This window comes from Euleptes europaea, chromosome 20 (assembly GCF_029931775.1).
Source record: "Euleptes europaea isolate rEulEur1 chromosome 20, rEulEur1.hap1, whole genome shotgun sequence".
Lineage (NCBI taxonomy): Eukaryota > Metazoa > Chordata > Lepidosauria > Squamata > Sphaerodactylidae > Euleptes > Euleptes europaea.
Genome location: NC_079331.1, coordinates 23,664,768 through 23,684,908, shown reverse-complemented (window position 1 = coordinate 23,684,908; position 20,141 = coordinate 23,664,768). Strand labels below are relative to the sequence as shown.

The 20,141-nt window shown below is 54.0% G+C and overlaps 1 protein-coding gene across 1 annotated transcript in view; it reads right to left on the bottom strand.

Moving 5' to 3' along the window:
- Positions 1–17,271, bottom strand: part of CORO2B (coronin 2B) — a 71,944-nt gene extending 54,673 nt beyond the window's left edge. The window contains exon 1 of the mRNA XM_056865698.1: positions 17,247–17,271. Within this exon, the coding sequence (XP_056721676.1) occupies positions 17,247–17,261 (15 nt within the window). The 5' untranslated portion in view covers positions 17,262–17,271. The remainder of the gene's footprint in view (positions 1–17,246) is intronic.
- Positions 17,272–20,141: the final 2,870 nt, after the last annotated feature.

Sequence of the window (20,141 nt, the reverse complement as noted above, 5' to 3'; positions counted from 1 at the left end):
CTGTGGCTAGTGGTGGCACAGCCCCAGAAGGGGGTGGGTGCAGTTTGCTTGGGCTGCCCCGGAACAACTCAGTCAAGCACTACCACGGCTAGGGGCAAGAGGTGAGGCAGGATGGAGCAGCTTAGCTCTGGGCTCCTTCTCAAGGTCTGAGGTAAGCAGGGTCAGCCCCAGTTAGTCCTTGGACGGGAGGCCACCAAGGAAGTCCAGGTAGCGGCAAACCCCCTCTGAACGTCTCTCGCCTTGAAAACTCCACAAAGGGTCACCATAAGTCAGCTGCAACGTGATGGCAACCCCCCCCTTTAGGACTGCACAGTTGGTCACTCACGTTCAGCCTCTTGAGCTGAACAAGGCAGCCCTCACCCCTCCATTCTAAACCCTGGACGCGAAGGGGCCGGACGGCTGCGGAGTAGAGGCCCGACGTCCCCTGTGCACGGACCAAACCACACGAAGAATCCAGCTGGCAGCCGATGGGAATGCTCCTTGCCAAAGCTTCGCCTGCTCTGGGTACAGAAAAGATGGTGCTCCCCCCTCCCCGCTGACTGGGCAAATGGATTCTCCAGCTCCATTTATATCGTAGCAGGGAAAACCACCCAACTGGCGCCTGCCCCCAAAATCCAGCATCACCACCAATGGACTGAAAGCAACCCTCCGTCTTTCATTTCTCCTGCAATGGGGGGAATTCCACCCGGCCTGATTCACATCCCGCCGCAAGTCGTGGGCCTTCAGCTGTTGCCAAGAGCAGCACGGCGCTGGCTGATTCGGCCGTCTGCTGTGCGGTGGACTCGCTCTCAGGCCTGTGGGGGAAAACTCCTCCCGGGCTGTTCTGTCCCACGCTCACACTGTAAGCCCATCAATGAGAGAAAAAGCTCTCAAGAGGCCAAAAAGAAGTGGTTCTTTCTGAAAAGAATCTGCCTCGACGCGGTGAACAGACCAGGCTGTTCCGGAAGGATTATCTTCTTGACACCAGGAGGGAGATTCTCGCTGGAGGAGACGGAAAAGCCAAAATGATGCAAACAGACTGCTTATCTGAATATCTCTTGAATTCAGATTGTGGCCCCCACTTAAAAAGCACCGCCCTCTGGGGAAGGATGGCAGGAAATGGACCGGACTCATTTATTCCTCCAAAATGGTGGAAAGGCAGGACAGAAATGGGGGGGAATAAATAAATTCCCCACGACAGAGAAAAACCACCCGGGCTGCTCCTGCCACACAGGTCTCCCCCGGGCAGTGTTCCTCCTTACTTTGTTTATACCCTGTTTTTCTCCCCGATGGGGACGCAAACCAGCATTGTCTCCTCTCAGCAACCCTGTGAGGTAGGTTTGGCTGACAGGGAGTGGCTGGCCTGAGGTTACCCAGCAAACTTCCACGGCAGGGTGGGGATTTGAACCGGAGTCTCCCAGATCTCACTCCTTGTAAGGATACAGCCGCCAGCGACTGAAATTTTAGGGGCAGCGTGGTGTGCTCTCTGAAGTTCCTCAAGGGGGAAGCCGTTGGGCTCGTTGAATGGCCAGGATTTAGGGATAGTTTAGAGCACAGCGCCCTCCCGGTTGCCGCTCTGCATCCTGTCTGGATTTGGGAAGCAGGACTGAGCTCCAGCATGTGTTCAGTTTTGGGGTTGAACCCTGGAAATAGGGAGCCCACACACGACAGAGCCCCTGAGCAGGGGCAGAGTGCCTTTCCCTCACCACTGGGTACGAGAGGGAGCACCACACTTCAGCAATAGGGGGAAGGGACTCCAGGCCACCGGGTGCTGCTTCCAAGCTCACGTGAACCACAGCATGCCCGCTTCTGCCAATCATGTGCCACTCGGCAGCTTCTGTTGCCCCAGAAGAGAGGACAACCAATTCCCCAGGGATTCGCGATGTGACAGCCTGCCAGATGCTCCGCCGGCAGGACGCAGACGTGACTCTCCGTGTCCCCCCGCAGCTCTGCAGTCTACGCAACCAAGCCTGCCGCTTCCACCATGTGATCCCACAGCCTTGAGTGACCGAGGGGTGACAAGAGGGAAAAGAGGACTCTTCTGGCAGACCGGAGACCATCACCGTTTTTATTGGCTGCCGCACTGGGAAGAGATGTGGCCCCGGGCATTCCAGCGCCATGCGCGGCTCGGGGAAGCGCAGGCCCTTGTGCCCTGAGAACCAAGGGCAGCCTCCTGGGTGATGTGAATGCGCAGAGGCAGGCTTGCGTGATCTTGAGCCCAGGCGCAAAGCGAGCAGATGAGAACCGTCACGTTCTGGCAACACTTTGCGATGGGCAAGAAAAGGCTGAAACGTTTGGGAAAACATCAGAGAGATTTACAAAATCAAGCACGAGGCGCCACAGAGAACATTTTCACCCTCTCCCATAATACTAGAATTTGGGCTACACCCCATGGCATTGAGCAGGAGCAGATGCAGGGCAGTGATGGTGGGGAGCGCCATCAAGCCAATGCCAATTCATGGTGGCCCCCTCATGGGGTTTCCAAGGCAAGAGATGTTCAGGGGTGAAAATTAACCTATGGAATTCACTGCCATAAGGTGTGGCTGTGATTAACCCTGGTAGCTAAGGTTGGATCTGTTGGGTATCCTGCCCATCTCTTTTCTAAAATACCCCAGGCCCCATTTTGGAATCCGCTGAAGGATTATCTATATTTCCTGTAGATCAGCATGGGCACAATTTATCTCTCTCCCTTCCACTGCTTCCTGTCTACAGTCATAGACCATCAACCTGAAAATAATCTAGAGGCATATCTTCATTTCACTATCCGGCTTTTGCTCCGTTTAATTTTTCCACCCTTTAGAGTGCTTTATACAAAATCACCCTTTGCTGGCCTCCCCAAATAGCATTTCACAAGCTTGTGCCTGAAGGAGTCAGACACATGAAGCTGCCTTCTACTGAACCAGAGTCAGTCCATCAGTATTGTCTTCTCTGACTGGCAGCGGCTCTCCAGGGTCTCAGGCAGAGGTCTTTCACATCATCTAGAACCAGATCCTTTAACTGAAGATGCCAGGGATTGAACCTGGGACCTCCTGCATGCCAAGCAGGAGCTTTGCCACTGAGCCACAGCTCCTCCCAAACAGCATAAGAACATGAACACATGAAGCTGCCATCTACTCAATCAGACCCTTCTGATTGGTCCATCAATCAGGTCCATCAAAGTTAGTACTGTCTACTCTGACTGGCAGCGGCTCTCCAAGTTCACAACTTCTATCACCTGGTCCTTTTCAACTGGAGATGCCGGGGATTGAACCTGGGACCTCCTGCACGCTGAGCGGATGCTCTGCCACTGAGCCATGGCCCCTCTCCAAACAGACCCTTTGGTCCACCAAAGTCAGTACTGTCTACTCTGACTGGCAGTGGCCCTCCAAGTTCACAACTTTTATCACCCTGTCCTTTTCAACTGGAGATGCTGGGGATTGAATAGGGTTGCCAGGTACCTTACCTCCTCTGGCAAGAGGCTCTTCTTGTTAAGTGCATGTGCGCGTGCGTCACTTCCGGTTTAGAACCGGAAGTGCCGCATCATAAAGGGCCTTTACCTCTTAGTTTGAGTGGTAAAGCAGCCCTTTACCACTCAAACTAAGAGGTAAAAGGCCCCTCGTGAGGTGGAACTTCTGGTTCCAAACTGGAAGTGACACGCGTGGTATGCACACGCGCATGCACGCCTGCCCGCCGACCCTCAGGTGGTCAGCGGGCAGAGGGGGGAATTGCCGGGGGTTTGCCCACCACCAGCGGGCACCTGGCAACCCTAGGATTGAACCTGGGACCTCCTACATGCCAAGCGGATGCTCTGCCACTGAGCCACAGCCCCTCCCCTTCCTTCAGGCAGAAGCAGACTGGAAAATGAAAATGGAGAAAGCCAAGCTGAGTGACCCCCAGCTGTGCTACAAGCCAGCCCTGCAGGGCCACTCGGCTCAGTGGGGCTGGCCACGGGCATCCGCTCCCCCACTGCACCCCCCCTAAAGTAGAAGCAGGGCAGAAGGGGGAAGCTGGCGAGCTGGTGAGAGGTCTGGGCTAAGCAGAGCCGGCGGCTCGGGCACAGTTGCTGGGGCTTAGCGCTGCTTGCTCCCGGCCACCAGGGGGTCCCTTAGGGCCGCCCCATTTTGAGGGGTGAGTTGGGGTCTTAAAACAACAGCCCAAGGGCCAGTGGAAGGACCACTACCGAGCTGCCAGGGCTCAGCTTGGCTTCCCCTTGTGACAGCCCACCAGGGTTTCCCAGCAAACTCGAAGACCAGCCTGGCCTTGGATTGCTTTGTCCACGACCGCCAGAGAGGGCCACACACCTTCCGCCCATCCCTGACTGTTTCCCTTCTTCAAGGGCTGGACTCTGGGCCTCTCAAGAGTTCCATTTCCCCTCGTCCTCTCTCTTCCTGATGGCAGAGGCAAGATGCACTCGATGCCATCTTGGGCCATCCAAAAGAGCTCGAACCGGGATTCTGAGACACAAAAGAAACCTCTGGTGATACCTTATGGTTGAAAATATTGTCGAAGGCTTTCATGGTCAGAGTTCATTGCTTCTTGTAGGTTATCCGGGCTGTCTGACCGTGGTCTTGGTATTTTCTTTCCTGACGTTTCACCAGCAGCTGTGGCAGGCATCTTCAGAGGAGTAACACAGCCTGCCACAGCTGCTGGCGAAACGTCAGGAAAGAAAATACCAAGACCACGGTCACACAGCCCGGATAACCTACAAGAACCTTATGGTTGGTTCACACATATCATATGCTGTGGAGGCAGCTGAGCTCACGCGATCAGAGAGTGTTCAGTATTCGAGAGACCATCGCTTGCGAAGTGGCCCAAACTGTGAGCTGCTAAGGAAGGAGGAGGGCTCTCAACCGCTTTCTCCAGTGTTCTAACAGCTTGGGGAAAGGAAAATGTAAAATAGTATTTTCAGCCTTTTTCCTGCCCTCCTGAGCTCTGATTTATTTGCTTTCCGAGGATTTCATGTTGGTCTTTACACTTGCCCAGAGGGCAAGTGTAAAGACCGACACAAAATCCTTGGAAAGATCTGAGGTTCTGAGTTTGTGCCCTTGCGTGTAGGAGAGAGAGGAATATGAATGACTGCAGGCCAATCCTGATCAACGGCTCCTTCCCTTAAAACGGAGTGGTGTGTCTATTCCAGCTGGAACAAATGTGCAAATTAGCAGAGGCACAAAGTCCGAGGGGGGTGGCGGGGGCGGTTGCTGCATTGATTTGCAACTGCTTAAAAATTAAAAGAGGGATATGAGATCTCGGTTGCGCAAGACAGACACCCATTTGATGTTTCGTTTGATTTCTAAGCCGCAGAATCCCCTTTTAACGTTTCACTCCCGAGGGGGAGATTAGAACACTAATGCTATTATTGCTGGGCACGTATAATCTCAAGAAACCATTTTTAATAATCCCGCCCCACCCCCACCCATCACTGTTTCCCTGCAGATAGTTTCTGGGGGTGGCCGTTCCAAGTCTGTAGTTGAACAGCTAGATTTGAGTCCAGGAGCATTTTAAGAGATGAACAAGAGTTTCAGGGTATGAGCTTTCGTGAGTCCAAGCTCCCAGGAATGTTGACACTCAAAAGCTCATACCCTGAAAATCAAGTCACTCTCTAAGGTGCCGCAGGACTCGACTCTGCTTCCCTGCAGGTCTCTTTCTCCTGCCATTTGCAACAGTTAAGAAATGTGCAACAGGTGAGCTGCAAGCTCCATCCTTGTGTCCAAAGGTTTATGGGATGGGCAGTGGGGCAGAATTCTGATAAAGGGGTCCTCCCTGCCCTTAAATGGGATCAGATGGTTACGCTAACTACGCAACAGCGCATGGCTCAAGTCCCATTACCGCCTCTGCGACAGTGCGCTTATCTGGCAGCTCCCCCATGCGCAAGCTCCCCCTGCTATCCTTCCACACAGTCAAGACTGACACAGACCCCCCCCCCACCCAAGCTCACCTCCTCCATCCCAGGGGCCCTCCTCCACAATCACCAAAGTGCACACACCCTGGCGCCACTGTGTCATTTGCACAGCGCATGGAATGCTGACTTCTCTGTTCAGCTCTCAGCTCCATCCACAGAAAATGCAACTCTCCAACCGAAGGGGCCAACAGAAGATGGGAAAACAGCCCCCCTTCTTGGCCAGGGTTGGCAGATTTACTCCACTCCAGGACAATGTTTGCACTTTATTCCGGTCCCTTCCTGCCCTCCCTCTTGTAGATGCTGTGGGAATGCCTGCGAGGATTGCCCCTGTGACCTCACCCCGCTTCTAAAGCTGCTCTCTCCACTCCGGTTGGTTAGAATTAACTCTGCACTTATTCAAATAAGCTGGATCTGCATTTTTGCAAATGCATCCAGAGCTGGCCAAAGAAGCTTACAATCCAAGGCATGTGAAACTGTCTGGGGGGGGGGAGAATGCAGCGAGGGAGAAGACAAGCGCATGGTTGGCTGAAGATGTTTTGCGGGTGACAGCTGTTGGCGATTGGCAAGCACCGAGGCGTGATTCTCCCTTCTGCCAGTCTCTTGCAAGTTTGCCAGGCTGCCCCAGATTCTGCAGCTTTTGGCATGGAGAGGACTTCTTCTCCACTTTCCCTGGCCAAGCCATGGGAGATGGGCACAGTGGGGTCATTCGGTGCACTGAACATCCACAAATATAGAATAGAATAGAATAGAGAATAAAACTGCTGATATACTGCCCTTGTACAAACCTATGGTGAGACCACACTTAGAATACTGTGTACAGTTCTGGTCACCATACCTAAAAAAGGATATTGCAGAGCTTGAGAAGGTGCAGAAAAGAGCAAGCAAAATGATCAGAGGGCTAGAGACCGCCCTATGAGGAGCAGTTAAAATACTTAGGGCTGTTTAGCTTGGAAAGAAGGCGGTTAAGGGGAGACATGATAGAGGTCTGTAAAATTATGCATGGTTTGGAGAGAGTGGACAGGGAGAAGCTTTTCTCTCTCATAATACTAGAACGCAGGGTCAACTGCTGAAGCTGGAGGGTGAGAGATTCAAAACTGATAAAAGGAAATATTTCTTTACACAAAGTATAGTTAATTGTGGAACTCCCTGCCCCAGGATGTGGTGAGGGCTGCAAACCTGGAAGGCTTTAAGAGGGGAGTGGACATGGTCACAGAGGAGAGGGGTATTCATGGCTACTAGTCATAAATGGATACTAGTCATGATGCATACCTCTTCTCTCCAGGTTCAGAGGAGCATGCCGAATATATTGGGTGCTGTGAAACACAGGCAGGATGGTGCTGCTGCAGTCGTCTTATTTGTGGGCTTCCTAGAGGTGCCTGGTTGGCCACTGTGTGAACAGACTGCTGGATTGTATGGGCCTGGGTCTGACCCAGCAGGGCTTTTCTTATGGTCTTATGTTCACAGAGTCAGAGGTGCCCTTGCCACACTTTGTGTCTAACAGCATGAAAATGAAAATCTCCTCCTGAGGGCTTCTGCTTTTTATTACACGCAGGGGGCCCGAGGCTTGTCCTTTGGAAGAGAGCAAAACAGACCCGAGGCGAAAACGTTGCCAGCCAGTGAGAAGCATCATCCCGCATGGTCCAAGCACCGTGGGCAAGAGGTTGCTGCAGAATCCCACACGCAGTGGCAGCCAGACACAGCTTCTGCATGGAGAAAGCCAGGACCCCAAGGAGATGCCTTGCAGGGAGCCAAACACGGCCTCCTGGCCCACTCCAAAAACTGTGGACTAGGAGAAGGTCAAATATCTCAGCTCCCAACTTTATCTAGGAAAGGATATTTCTCTCTTCATACATTTTATTTGTCCAGCAGAGCATTCTGGAGTCCTTCCCACTTCACGGTGCTGGCCTCCTAACCTTCTTGCATTGGGTTTGTGACAGAGTTAATTAGGGTAATCTGCAATCGCGTTCCTATAGCAACGCCATGACCGAATTTTGCCGCCAGCAAGAAAAGGGGATGCCTTGGCAGTAGAGTGCATAACCAGGCCCAGAACGTAGCCTTCTGCATCCCCACCTGAGTGGGGCCATGGCTCAGTGGCACGCAGAAGGTCCCAGGTTCAATCCCCGGCATCTCCAGCTCACAAAGGAATCAGGTTGTACGTGATGTGAAAAACCCCTGCCTGAGACCTTGGAGAGCTACTGCCAGCCAGATTAGACAAGACTGACTTGATAGTCCAAGCACCGGATTCAGCAGAAGGCAGTTTCATAAATTCATGAGAATGTATGTCTAAGGAGGGGCCACAGTCCAGAAAGCCAGTCTTTGGATATCTGGCTGAAGGGCTGGGGGAGGGCCTCTCTCTGCTGGAGATCCTCTGCCAGTCAGAGGAGCTCGATGAAGCAACGGCCTGACTAGGATTTCTGTTTCTTCCATACTCTATGGTATACCATAGAGTCTGCCCCTCCGAAGCCAATGTTTCCTCTAGGAGAACCGATCTCTGTAATCTGCAGGTCAGTTGTAAATCCAGGAGAACTGCAGGCCACCTGCAGGATGATAACCCTCATGGTGGCCCAGGACCCGGGGCGAAAGAACTCCTGCCCACGAAGCTGCACTCTACACTGGACAGTACTGCAAAATATCATCTTGCTTGACTGAATGGAATATCATTTGCAATTTGTTTGGTTGTACAGGCAACTCTTTGCAACTTAAGTCGACCCTTTAACATTCAAGCTGCCCACGCATTTACTAAAAGACTCAAAAGAAGAAAAATAATCAATATGGGGCCAGCCCCATCCGATTTCTCTATGACTGGATGCCTTCTTCCAGAAGCCCAGCGGGGGATCTGGGCCTCACTCCACTCAGAACAAGTCAGGCGTTGATGCATTCAGTGGCTGGGAACAGGAAGAAAAAACGGCCTCCCCCTCTGAAGAGGTTCTCTTTAGGAAACGGCCTGGCAAACTGCGCTAATGACCCACTCATTCAAAGAAAGCTGGCTCAGCCCGGCAAGCGAAATGGCTGCTGTGGCAACGGAGAAGGCAGGAAAGGGTTAACTCTGACCCCCTACACACACACACACACACACAGTCGCTTTCCCAGGTATCCAAGTTATCGGCCTGATCGGACTCTAGGCCTGGGCGGAAGAAGCACGCCTGCACCCAACGAAAGCCGCCCTGCTTTCATAAGCATCAGCTCTCTTCAAAAGCACACCTGCTCTTGAAGCAGAGGAGACCCTCAAGGGCCTCCACCGAGCAGCCACATGTGATCCAACAGATGCCCTTCCCAGCACCATGTCCAAGAGCATTGCCTGAGAGAAAGCAAGGGATCATGGGGAACGGTTCTTGGAAAGCGCAGCACATCAACTTGGGGCAGCAAAATGTCTTGCAGGCCACATTCGGTGGTATTCTCAAAGACAGGGTGTAAATCACAGGGAGCAGATCGTATAGATTTCACACTCAGAACACCGCACTGCACCTCAAGGCTGCTGTTTATATAACATCAATGCTTGAAGGACAAAACATGGGAATACAATAAGAACACAATGGCAAACCCCACAAAAAGCATTGTGAGAAAGAGGAAACGGAGGGGAAGGAGGAAGGATAAAGCTGGGGGGTCTCCCGAGAATTCTCCCCAAACACCGGGGGAAGGCAACTGCCTTCAGGAACTTCAGGGTCAACCCTAGGAACTTTCCTTTGGGACAGAACCCTACACATCCGCAAAAAACCAAAACAATTCAGAGCATGCAGTGAGAGATGAGCACATTCTCAACACATGACGGCCACATGGGATTCGTGTCAGTTCCCACATGGAACATGCCCTTTATGTGGCTGCATCAGAATTTACAGGAATGGTAGTCTTCTAGCCTTTACCCATTTTCTCTGCTTGCTCATGTATCCCCGGTTAACCACAGTCAGCACCATGTCCCTGTCTCCCTTCTACACAAAACAGTTGATAATAAAATCTGAACAGCCCTGGTGAGAGGAAGAGGCACTCTCCCTTCCTGTGAAACATTCTGCCTGGAAAGGTACTGGGGAGGCATAAATGCCCTTCTGACTTGGGTTCTAATCCCTCTCTGTATTTTAAAGTAAAGAGAAAGCCCAAAAGATGCCTTTGTCCACGCAGCCCCTCCCCTGCTGCCAAAAGCTGCATAGCAAAACGGCCTCACCCAATTGAATGGGAGCGCATTGATTCACTCCACAGGGAGAAAGTGGCGTCCCCAGGAGACAGTGCGCCTATTCTCTGTACATTTACAATGGGCCAAGTCAAAGCCAATGAAAGAGGGGCAAGGAGTGAAGAATTGTACCAGGTCCCTTAATCTCAAAGTCCTGTCCTCAAACGACATAGGCAGGCATTGAAACAGGATGAAGAATGAAGATGTGATTTGTACATAGTGCATGGATCCGTGCGTCATCAGCAGCATTACGCTCAGCTACCTATGGTCGTCAGAAGATCCTATTTATACCTCTCGAACTCATGGGTCTCTCTAATGGTTAACTGCCCTGTCATGGTCTTCTGGAAATGGGTGATGCGCAAAATCACCAGGTGGACACACCCTCAGACTCAGTCCCTGGAAGTCAGGCAAGGCAGATGGGGTGGAGATATGAAGACGGAAGCAGGAGGCCTCCACATCAGTCTCTGGCCATCCAAAATCACAGCTGGCAGAATTATGCCACAAGCCCACGGCCCAGAAAGAAAACGGTTACAGATGTAGAGTGTTAGCAACATCTGTGGGAAAGGACTGAGGCTCAGCAGTGGAGCCTCTGCTCAGCATGCAGAAAGTCCCAGGTTCAATCCCCGGCATCTCCAGACTAAAGGATCACGCGGTCATTTGATGTGAGAGACCTCAACCCCAAACCCTGTGGAGCGCCTGCCGGTCTGAGTGGACAATACGGACCTTGATAGAGCAACAGTCTGATTCAATCTCAGGCAGCGTCAAGTGTGTGTTCATGTGTGAACATCCAAGCACAAATTCTTATAGCTGGAGCAAATACAGAAACAGTAAACTTGCTGCATGGGCTGAATTTTCCATTCGCTGTCCCACATCAGTCAAGAAACCAAAGGAACTGAAGTCTAGCCATTGCTGATCAGATAAATGTGTTGAGTCATTAACAGTGCAGTCCTAAGCAGAATTGCACCCTTTTAAACTCACTGGGGAGGGGCTGTGGCTCAGTGGTAGAGCATCTGCTTGGCACGCAGAAGGTCCCCGGTTCAATCCCCGGCACCTCCAGTTAAAGGGACTAGGCAGGTAGGTGATGTGAAAGACCCCTGCCTGAGACCCTGGAGAGCTGCTGCCGGTCTGAGTAGACAATACTGACTTTGATGGACCAAGGGTCTGATTCAGTAGAAGGCAGTTTCGTGTGTGTTCAACGGAGCTGTGTTTCAGTGGAACGGCACCTGCTTGGCATGCAGAAAGTCCCGGGTTCAACCCCTGGCACCTCCAGTTAAAAGGATCAGGCAGTGGGTGATATGAAAGACCTCTGCCTGAGACCCTGGAGAGCCACTGCCAATCTGAGTAGATAGTACTATGATGGACCAAGGTTCTGATTCAGTATAAGCCAGGTTCATGTATGTGTGAATGGACTTAGAAGGGGGTACCTCTCCTTGCAATGCTTCATATCCACGGAACCGCATTCTAGAGTTGTCATGGAGAATGCTTCTTAGGACTTGTGGGGGGGGGGGGTTGGACCCACACCTGCCTCGAGCAGGACTCTGGAGAAGCGGCACATAAATGCCCTGAATAAAAAACTCCTTTTTTCCATAGGGAGAGATCCAGCAAAGCAATGGCTTCCTCCTCTTGGGAATCTCCCGCTGCTACAGCTTGCTTCTCTGACTTCCAGCCTGCATAGGGAGGGCAAAGAAAACTCTCTGCTTTCCCAATGAGAGCTCCATCTCCATTTTTAAATTTATTCCCACAAAATGGGCCCACCTGTCAGTCACCAGTGCAAGACGCACAACTGCCTGATCGGCTCTAGTCAAAAGCCTTTATTAAAAGGAAAAAAAAATTCTTTGCACTTGGAACGGAAAAGGGAAACCAACCTGCCGAGGGCTGTTGATGTGCTGGGTTTTTATATGACGCTGTTAGATCAGCTCATTGAGCTGGGAGACATTGATGGATTTGCACTACTGAAGGGGTAGATTGTGATGTCGTGCACGCGGCTTCTCTAAATACATTTTCCATGCATATGAGTCACGGTATGGATGCCCGCAGTAACAAATCCACTTTGGCATTACTCTGCAAGCCCCGTGTATTCCCTCTGATTCCATCTACCTTGGGAGGCTTGGGGGGGGGGGGCAACAGGCCAGGGACAGTTGATGGGGCAGTGGGCTCAGACCACAGTCCTTGTCCACGGATTCCAAACACGTTCAGTTTTGTCAAAGTAACCGCTCCTTTTGCAGCTCCCTTTCATCACGACTACATGTATGAATGGACCACACACACAGAGATGTGACACCCCAGTCCTTCCCTTTATCTTCTCAAGACGCCTCCAACAGTTTGGCTGCTGGTCAATCCTACAGGAAGCAAGGGCCAAAAAAGCAACCCACCTAGGTGCCCTGTGTGAACCTACCTAGGGTGTGCACAAATCCACCTAGGGGAGTGACACCTGAACATGTGGACTTGCCTACTGAAGCCGACAGCGCTTGAAGGAACAGGATGGTTCTGGGGTATCCTATCAATGGGGTCAAATCAATGGGGGCAAATGCTGCAAGTTATTAATATGCATGTTGAGAAGCCTCCCGTCCCCCTCCCCCATCATGAGGCTTTGCCAACCCAACAGTGGGTTGAATTCTGCAGTTTTGTACCAACCAATCTGTGAAATGTCCTTTAGCCTCCCCCATTCTCATGTTGCCATACCAACCATCCCTCCCAACAGCAGAGTTTCCCTTGGCAATGTGCAAGCCAATGCCTTTCTCTTCCTTCCCCACCGCCCATTGCCGCTCTTTCCTAGGAGACGCAGGACCCTCCGTGGCGTCACCGACTTCTTTTGGTGCCCTTCAGAGAAATCTGCAGCTGGATCCCAGATGAACCCGGGGGAGGGGGGGCAGACGGCCTGCTCTCCTTACCCCTTCCCAGCCAGAGAAAGATCCAGTTCACAGAGTTGTGGGATTGGTGGCAGCTGGCTCAATCCTGGCCATTCTGCCTGGTGCCAGAGTCTGGGGACAGCCAGGGGGGAAAAGCTGTCAGGCAGGCTGGCTACTGAACTGAGCATTCGATAAGGTCTCGTTGGAGGTGGGGAGGGGGAAAGAGAAAAGGATGGAGGAGGATAACCTCTGCTGTCGGGAAGGCTGGTTTCTGGGAGAAAAGCCACAGGGGCGCAAATCTGTCTGGAAATGATCTGGGATCCCTTTCCCTGTGCATGTGGAGGAGACCCTTGAGCTTTGTTCCACCCTGGGGCATATCTGGGGAAACTAACACGTGGCTGTGGGACAGACTGCACCACTGAGCAGGCTATGCACCATCTATGCACTGGGGGAATGTGTGGAGGGCAGACGCACAGACAGCTAGCAAAATCCTGCTCCTCCCCCACTGGTCCACATCCTCCTATCCCCAGTTAGGTCACACAAACACGACAAGGGTTACCTGGAAGAGAGGGAGCGACACTCTGCACGTGCCCAGGCCCGTTTTGCACAGCAGCAGCCCGGGCTGGCTTCCAGGGAGCCCCAAAGCGCCTCCCTCTGCAGGGAGCTGTGCAGGTTGGGGGGGGGGTGGCCGGCGAGAGCGATCCGTTCCTTGATCCCGCATAGGTGATCCAGGTGGTGCTGCAGGTGGAGCAGCCTCCCAGCTGCTCCACCTGCAGCACCACCTGGATCACCTATGCGAGATCAAGGAACGGATCGCTCTCGCCGGCCACCCCGCCCCAACCTGCACAGCTGCTGCCATTTTTAACTTAGGAGATCTCCTCTAAGGAGCTTATGCTGCAGCCGTTATTTTGCAGTGGGAGATTCCAGGTAACCGAGGATATTTTTAGCGCCCACGCTCTCATCCCCTTGCCGAAGCTGGATTCCGTCAGCCTGGAGATTGAGGGCAGCTTGGCTGCCTTTTGCCCAGTGGGAAGGTGGCTGGGACCCTGCCGCCAGCCCCCTGAAGCCCTTTCTCTTGGCGGCACGGGAGGAGGTGATGGGTGACCCTGAGCACATCTGCTTCTGTGTCACTAAATAGCTCTGCCTGCCTTTCCTCGCCCCTGGGCCATTCTGACAGCCCTCCCCTAGCAAGGGCTCCCAGTCTCTCCCAGTCAAGCCACAATGACATATATGGACAAGGTATTTATCAGTATTTAATTACTTTATTTCCCGCCTTTCTCCCAAGAAACATTGTTCTCCTCTCCTCTGTTTTATCCTCACAACCACCCTGTGAGGTAGGTTAGGCTGAGAAGACGTGACTGGCCCAAGCCTTCAAGGCAGAGTGGGGATTCGAACCTGGATTTCCCATAGCTTAGTCCAATTCTCTAACCCCTACACCACGCTGACTCTCCCTGGCAGGCAAGGCCGATGGGACTTTGTGAGCCTTCTCAATAAAGATGCTCCAATTGGACTGGTTGTTTAAAGAAAATAAAGTGAACCCAGGAATGTTTTAAGTGAATGAACTTGCCAGATTTCACTGCACCAAAGAATCAACCTGGCTGGAAGAAAGCTAACACGTGTTTGGGAAAAAAAGGAAGTGCTTGTGTTTTTAGGGTTCCACTCTGTGCATTCAGGGTGACAGGATGGGAAACCCAGGAATCGCCTTGTGACCGCAAGAAGGAGAAAAAGCATCCCCAAAGGCCCACCTGGGGAGGAAAGAGTTAATGCTTGCAAAGCATTTTGGAAAAGAAAAAAACAATAACTTGGGAAGCATCTGCTCCTATTCCATAAGGAAATCCTCACAAGTCAATCTGAAATGCTTCCCCAGGGGAGCAACAGGAAAAGGAATTGGGGCCCTTCTGCATACAAAAGGCTCACATCTCCCTCATTTTCCTTTATTTATGCTGATGTGGGGAGCCAGACTTTGGGCACACCATGCTGGGAACTTATCCTGCACCACTAGAGAGGAGATGAGATCAGGCTGGCATCGTAAGCCTTTGGGATGGAGGGAGACGGAGGGCCCAGGCAGGCCTGCCTCGTCCACGGAACCCAAAGAAGGAACCCCACGCAGCTACTCCGGAGAGCCCAGCCCCTCTCGTCCGCCCACCCCGTCCCCCCCACACCAGGCAGAACTGCCCCTTGTCCTGCTTCAGCTTCCTGCTTTGTCAAAGGCTCCGTAATCCCCCTGCCCCACATCCCACAAGCCCCAACTCCCAGGCACAAGAAGCCATTCTCGTGGGCTGGGATTGGATGGCCATGATAAGGCCGATGAGAGAGTTACTTTAATGCTTATTCCAAACATACCATCTCATTATTTGCTTTCACCCCTCCAGGCAAACACAAGAGTGGAGGAGGCACAAAAATAGATAAACCTGCCCTTGCATTCATACATTTGGAGGTTTCCGTTTTTGTACTCTTGGCCAGTTCTCTGCTGTCTGCCTTCCCAGGGGACAAGTGCGGTGTGGTGTAAACGGGAGAGATGAGCACCCCCCCAATTTGGAGAGTCTTTTGGCCCACCCCACAGGCATGCTGCTTCCAGAGGAACCCCTCAAAGTCGCTCCCAAATGTGCAGGAGGCAACTACATCTCATTTGGTAAGACCCTGGGAAAGATCCCCCTTTCTCCTGGACCATCCGTTCTTGCCCTTTGTGCACGCTCAGGGGCAAGGAGGGCGCTGGCTCTTTTTCATGGGAAGGGTCTCTCTCCAACACCGGAGGGAGGACTCGGCCGCGTTTGCAAAAGGCTTGATCTGAGGGGTTTCTCTACAGCAGACTGACCGGATCCATTTTTTTACTTTTTACCACCACCCCCCCCACACACACTTTTCCTCCAAGGGGCATCGGCGGTATCAGTGGTTCTGGCCTCCTCCCTGTGATCCTCCCAACAGCCCTGTGGAGTAGGCGAGGCCGAGAGAGCCTGGGGCCCACTGCTCTCTGGCGGAGAAGCACCTGCCTGAGACACTGCCAAGAGCTCGCCACTAATGGCAGCTTCCCCATTAGTGCCAAGGCACCTGCCCGCGTGCTGCCCCAGAGACCCCCGGCACACGAGTCCGCAGTGGTGCGCCGCAAGGCCCCGCCCCAGATGCTGCTCTTGGCGGTTCCGCGGAGAAGTGTCCTGTGTTGGAACATCTGTCGTGGGGATATTCCTGTGTTTAGCAGAGTGCCTTAAGCTTAGCGGCAGCCGAAGCTACACGTGCGCGTGAAAGGAAATAAAAAGGGGCCGTCGTTTGCTCTAATCAAACTAAAGTGCATTTATTATTATTCCCTCGGATAGGAAAGGACAAATAAAGGTTCTCTATAATATTGTCGAAGGCTTTCACGGTCAGAGCTCATTGGTTCTTGTAGGTTATCCGGGCTGTGTGACCGTAAAGGTAAAGGTCCCCTGTGCAAGCACCGGGTCATTCCTGACCCATGGGGTGAGGTCACATCCTGACACTTCCAAGGCAGGCTTTGTTTTGCGGGGTGGTTTGCCAGTGCCTTCCCCAGTCGTCTTCCCTTGACCCCCAGCAAGCTGAGAGGCTCTAAGGTTAAGGTAAAGGTCCCCTGTGCAAGCACCGGGTCACTCCTGACCCATGGGGTGATGTCACATCCCGACGTTTCCTAGGCAGACTTTGTTTGCGGGGTGGTTTGCCGGTGCCTCCCCCAGCCATCTCCCCTTGACCCCCAGCAAGCTGGGTCCTCGTTTGACCGACCTCGGAAGGCTGGAAGGCTGAGCCAACCTTGAGCCGCCTACCTGAACCCGACTCCCGCCGGGAGCAGAGCTTGGACTGCAGCACTGCGGCTGGCCACTCCTCGCGTAACCGCGGCCTTGGCATTTTCTGAAGGCGCCGGGGGGAAGGTCGGGAAGGAAAACCCCAAGAGCGCGCTCGCACCGCCCGGATGACCCACGAGGACCCCAGGGCGCGCCAGCCTGATCGCTCGGGCTCCTTCTCGGGGTGTAAAAGGGGATCTGCCCTCCGCTCCATCTCGGGGGGGGGGGCTGGGAGCGCCCGGCTCCTGCACCTTGCTCGGATGGTGGGCGAAAGGGGGGCGCGCAGCTTCAGGCGCCCTGCTGAGCCCAGGACCGGCCCCCCGGCAGACGGACCCAGCGTGCAAGACAGTCCCCGGCCGGCTCCCCACGTGCGCTCAGGCGGGGGGCCGGCCCCGCCCCCCCTGCAGAGGGGACCCCCGCCCGGGCTCCGGCCAGCCGCCCCGCCGAAGCCCTCGCGCGGCTCTCGCCAAGGGCGCAACCTGCCGCCGGCCGGCGGCAGGTTGCGCCCTTGGCGAGAGCCGCGCGAGGGCTTCGGCGGGGCGGCTGGCCGGAGCCCGGCCCTCGGCCCCTCTGCGCCCGGCGGGGCTTACCTTGGTGACAGTCATGCAGACGCCCGGGCGGGAGCGAGGCGGCTCCGCGGAAGACGCGCGGCGGGCGGGCAGGGCGGGGGGACTGCAAGGGCTGCAAGGACTGCAAGGACCACCCCCCCCTCCGTCCCTCCGTCCCTCCCTGCCTCCCTCTCTCCGCCTCCGCCCCGCCTCCCGCGCCGGCCGCCGGGGCTCCCCGCCGCAGGCTGCGCCGCGCCGGCCCCAGAGCCGCGAGGCGCCGCAGTGCGGGCCCGAGGACGCCGCCCCTGGGCAGATGCCCCGGCCCTCCTCCCGGTGGCGACGGGGGGGGGCCCTCTCCTGGCCTCGCAGCTCATCTCCCCCCCGGGGGGAAAGAACCGCCGGGGGGGGGGGCAGAGGACCACACTCCGCTCCCTCCCCGGGGGCCACCCCCGGATCGCCGCGTCCTCTTCCCCGCCAGCGCTGCCCCCTGCCCTGCCTTCGAGCCCGCTCGCTGGGCTTTGGGGCTTGCCTTCCCCAGGGGGCGGCCAGTTGCTTCGGCAGGGGGTGGCCGGACCCGCGGGGGTGCTCAGCTGAGGCCCGGCGCTGGCTGGGCACCCCGAGGCGCTGCTTGGAGTGGCCGGCGGGCAAGGAGAAGCCCTGGCACGGCTCCAGGGCCTTGCCTGGCAACCGGATGGGCAGAATCAGAGGGGGGTGAGATTCCTCCCCTCCAGGAGATTCATCCCCTCCAGTGTGAGATCCAGAGGCAAGTGGGGGTCCTGCAGCAGCGTCCCCCCCCTCTCCAAAATCCATACGTCCAGACGCTTTTCAACTCTTCTCATCGAGCTTCTCATCAATCAGGCCAGGCGAGTGCCAGAGGGACCACTCAGGGTTGTGGCTTGCAGCCCCCGGGCACCCTAGGCGATGGCCGAGTGCTGCCACGGCCCACACACCAGGCAGCAGTCGGCCATCGCCTAGGGTGCCCGGGGGCTGCAAGCCGCAACCCTGAGTGGTCCCTCCGGCACTCGCCTGGCCTGTTTTCCCCTGCCCTTGTCTCCATCCCCCAGGAAGGAGGGAGGAAAAGCAGGTGGCGGCAGCTTTTCCTCCACACACCCCCCGCTTCCAGGCCCCAAGGCATCAGCACCTGCCTCCTCCTGTCCTGCAGGCCAGTCTGTGTGTGCCCGGCTCAAGAGCAGCAGCTTGGTTCTTAGGGGCATCCGCTCTGGGTGCCCCCAGGTGATGGTGGGAGGGGCCCAGATAATGGCTGGCCAAGGGTGTCCAAGACCTTTGGGCTGGACCTGGTGTTAGTACATTGGTCTCTTTAAAAGCTGGCACCCTAGCCTGAGCAGTCCCGTCTGTTCTGATCCACTAAAAGGTTAGAGAGCACTCCTAAGTGCCTCTAAGCGCCTCCTGGAGAGGAGTGACCAGTGGGGTCTGTCTTGGGACCAGTACTATTTAATAATTTTATAAATGACTTGGATGATGGAATAGAGAGCATGCTAATCAAATTTGCAGATGACACCAAGTTAGGAGGGGTAGTTAATATTCCGGAGGGTAGGGTCAGAGTTCAGAATGACCTCGATAGACTGGAGAGCTGGGCCATAAGCAATAAAATGGATTTCAATAGGGAGAAGTGTAAAGTACTTCACCTAGGCAGAAACAACATAAGGCACAGGTACAGGATGGGAGAGAGTTGGCTTGACAACAGTACATGTGAAAGAGATCTGGGAGTCTTAGTGGACCACAAACAACATGAGTCAACAGTGTGATATGGTGGCTAGGAAGGCCAATGCAATTCTGGGCTGCATCAATAGGAGTATTGTGTCTAGATCAAGGGAAGTAATACTACCAATGGATTCTGCATTGGTCAGACCTCACTTGGAATACTGAGTCCAGTTTTGGGCTCCACAATTTAAGAAGGATGTTGACAAGTTGGAGCATGTCCAGAGGAGGGCGACCAGAATGATCAGAGGTCTGGAATCCATGCCTTATGAGGAGAGACTTAAGGAGTTGGGTTTGTTTAGTTTGGAGAAGAGAAGGTTGAGGGGAGACATGTTAGCCATGTTTAAATATTTGAAGGGATGTCATGTTGATGAGGGAACTAGCTTGTTCTCAGTTATTCCAGAGACTAGGACACGGAGTAATAGATTTAAACTAATAGAAAAGCGATTCCACCTAAACATTAGGAAGAACTTTCTGACTGTGAGGGATGTTCGATGGTGGAATACACTGCCTCGGAGGGTGGTGGAGTCCCCGTCTTTGGAGGTCTTTAAGCAGAGGCTAGATGGCCATCTGTCGGGAGTGCTTTGATTGTGGGATCCTGCATGGCGGGGGGAGGGTTGGGGTCACTGGGGATGTGGAAGGAAGTAGTTGTTAGTTTCCTGCATTGTGTAGGGGGTTGGACTAGATGACCCTGGTGGTCCTTTCCAACTCTACGATTCTATTCTGATTTCCCATTGTATTTAGCCTCTCTTACTTCCAGGAAAGTGTTCTAGTAAGGACTGCAGCCATAGTCTCATTAGCTCAATGGAAGTTCCATGTTCAGAGGAGACAAACAACTGGGGGGAGGGGCTGTTGCCTCTGCTGTGTTGTGCCGTATTTGAAAGGCCTCTGGCCGACCAGCTGCCCTTCTGAGCTTGATAGCTCCTTAAGGCCCTGATCATGAACACGTGAACACACTGAGCTGCCTTCTACTGAATCAGACCTTTGGTCCATCAAGCTCAGTATTGTCTACTCAGACTGGCAGCAGTTCTCCAGGGTCTCAAGCAGAGAAAAGTCTTTCGCATCACTCCTACTTGATCCTGTAAAATGGAGAGGCTGGGGTTCGAACCAGGGACCTTCTGCATGCCAAGCAGATGCTCTACCACTGAACCATGTAGGGCTGTTTTATGTTTTATGTGCAGCCCCCAGGGGCTTGCAGAACCGGGACCAGCAGTCGCT